This window comes from Vollenhovia emeryi, unplaced genomic scaffold, assembly GCF_000949405.1.
Source record: "Vollenhovia emeryi isolate VEMERY1.0 unplaced genomic scaffold, V.emery_V1.0 DF939801.1, whole genome shotgun sequence".
NCBI classification, from domain to species: domain Eukaryota; kingdom Metazoa; phylum Arthropoda; class Insecta; order Hymenoptera; family Formicidae; genus Vollenhovia; species Vollenhovia emeryi.
In genome coordinates, this window is record NW_011966565.1 from 2367 (window position 1) to 4151 (window position 1785).

Genomic DNA, 1785 nt, shown 5'->3' on the forward strand with positions numbered 1-1785 from the left:
TATACCCGGGTGCTGAACAGTTCCGGCTCCATGCGGCCTTCTTCCGTCGCTCCTTGGCCGCTGCCCTCCGCAGGAGTTGATGGACTTGCTGAAATATAATAATATTTTATTATTTTTTCACATAAATAATATACTCATGTAATTCATATTGACGTGCATGCTTCTTATGTGTATCTATTTGTATTATTAGGCTGGAGTCTCATGGACTAATATTTTCCACGTATCGCGTATTACCAATCAAAATAACTACAAACATTTAATTTCATGTAATATAAAACACGGAACACTTCTGATTAGTTGCACGATACGCGTTACGCGAAAAAAATAAGTCCATGAGACTCCAACCTTAGTGCATAATACATACGTGCGTGTATGCGCGTGTGTGTGTACCGTATACATGTAAAATACAATTCCATACATGCACATGAACGCACGTATGTACTAGTGCGTGTACAGGTCATATTGGTACATACATAAATAAAATCATAATAGATAAGCATGTATGTGTCAATATGAATAATGTACGAGGGTGAGTCAAAAATTATCCGCACTTTTCGTTCGACAATTTATTTACACAAAAATAGGGGTTCAATATGTACGTCATTTTTCATCATAGTCTCCTCCCTTGGCAATGCACTTGGTCCAGCGGTCCAAAAGCGTATTGCTTCCAAAGAAGGTGTATTTTTTCCAAGAAGAAAACCACTTTTGCACCGCTTCCTGCAAGCCCAGATCTTGCTCCCTTCGACTTTCATCTGTTTCGGCCGCTCAAGGATGCATTGCGAGCTCGTCAAATTTCTACAGACGTAGACGTGCAGGAAGCGATGCAAAAGTGGCTTTGCGACCAACCGAAAACCTTCTCGGAAGGTATACGCAAGCTTGTGCACCGCTGGACCAAGTACATTGGGGAGGAGACTATGTTGACAATTGACGTACATATTGAACCCCTATTTTTGTGTAAATAAATTAGAACGACAAATTAGAATAAGATAAATAAGAAAGATAAATTAGAACACAAATAAATTTTTTGTAAATAAGTAGAACGAAAAGTGCGGATAATTTTTGACTCACCTGTCAACGTATGTCAACTTTATAAAGATATGTACTTACTTTTTTAATATTTGGAGCCGGTGCTGGAGCCGGTGCTGGAGCCGGCGCTGGAACCGGCGCTTGTAAGGCTGCCGGTGCTGGAGCCGGCGCTGGAGCCGGCGCTTGTAAGGCTGCCAGTGCTGGAGCCGGTGGTGGAGCCAGCGCTGGAGCCGGCGCTGGAGCCGGCGCTTGTAGGGCTGCCAGTGCTGGAGCCCGCGCTGCTACGGCTGCCGGTGCCGGTAGGCCTGCCGGTGGTGGTACCGGTAAAACCCCCGGTAAGGGGGTCGGTGGAGGTGCCAGTGGCAGCGGCGGTGGCAGCGACGGTGACAGCGGCGGTGGCAACCTTCCTTGTAAACTTCTAGCTGAAATAAAATGGAATAATGTAGTAATGTATTGTACTATTATAAAGAGAGAGAGTTTATAGCCTGGTTTCTTTGGGAGCTTTCCAGCAAGCGACACAAGTCGACACAAATGTCGTTCTGTCTTTCTTCGCATTCAATGAATAATAAAGACAGAACGACACTTGTGTCGACTTGTGCCGCTTGCTGGAAAGCTCCCTTTGTTCACTATCTCTCTCCCTCTCCCTCTCTCTCTCTCTCTCTCTCTCTCTCTCTCTCTCCCGCTCTCTCGGTCACTCGCTCGCACACTCGCTCTCTCTCCTGCTCTCTCTCCCGCTCTCTTGGTCACTCGTTCGCACAC

The 1785-nt window shown here is 45.8% G+C and overlaps 1 protein-coding gene across 1 annotated transcript; it reads right to left on the bottom strand.

Annotated features, from left to right (window-relative positions):
- Window positions 1-5: 5 nt before the first annotated feature.
- Window positions 6-1582, bottom strand: LOC105556753 (cyclin-dependent kinase inhibitor 1C-like; the record flags this gene model as incomplete). Its single annotated transcript, XM_012003854.1, has 2 exons — window positions 1108-1582; window positions 6-88 (listed from the first exon to the last, which is right to left on the bottom strand). Coding segments are annotated over exons 1-2 (557 nt in total), but the record flags the coding sequence as incomplete, so codon positions are not given.
- Window positions 1583-1785: the final 203 nt, after the last annotated feature.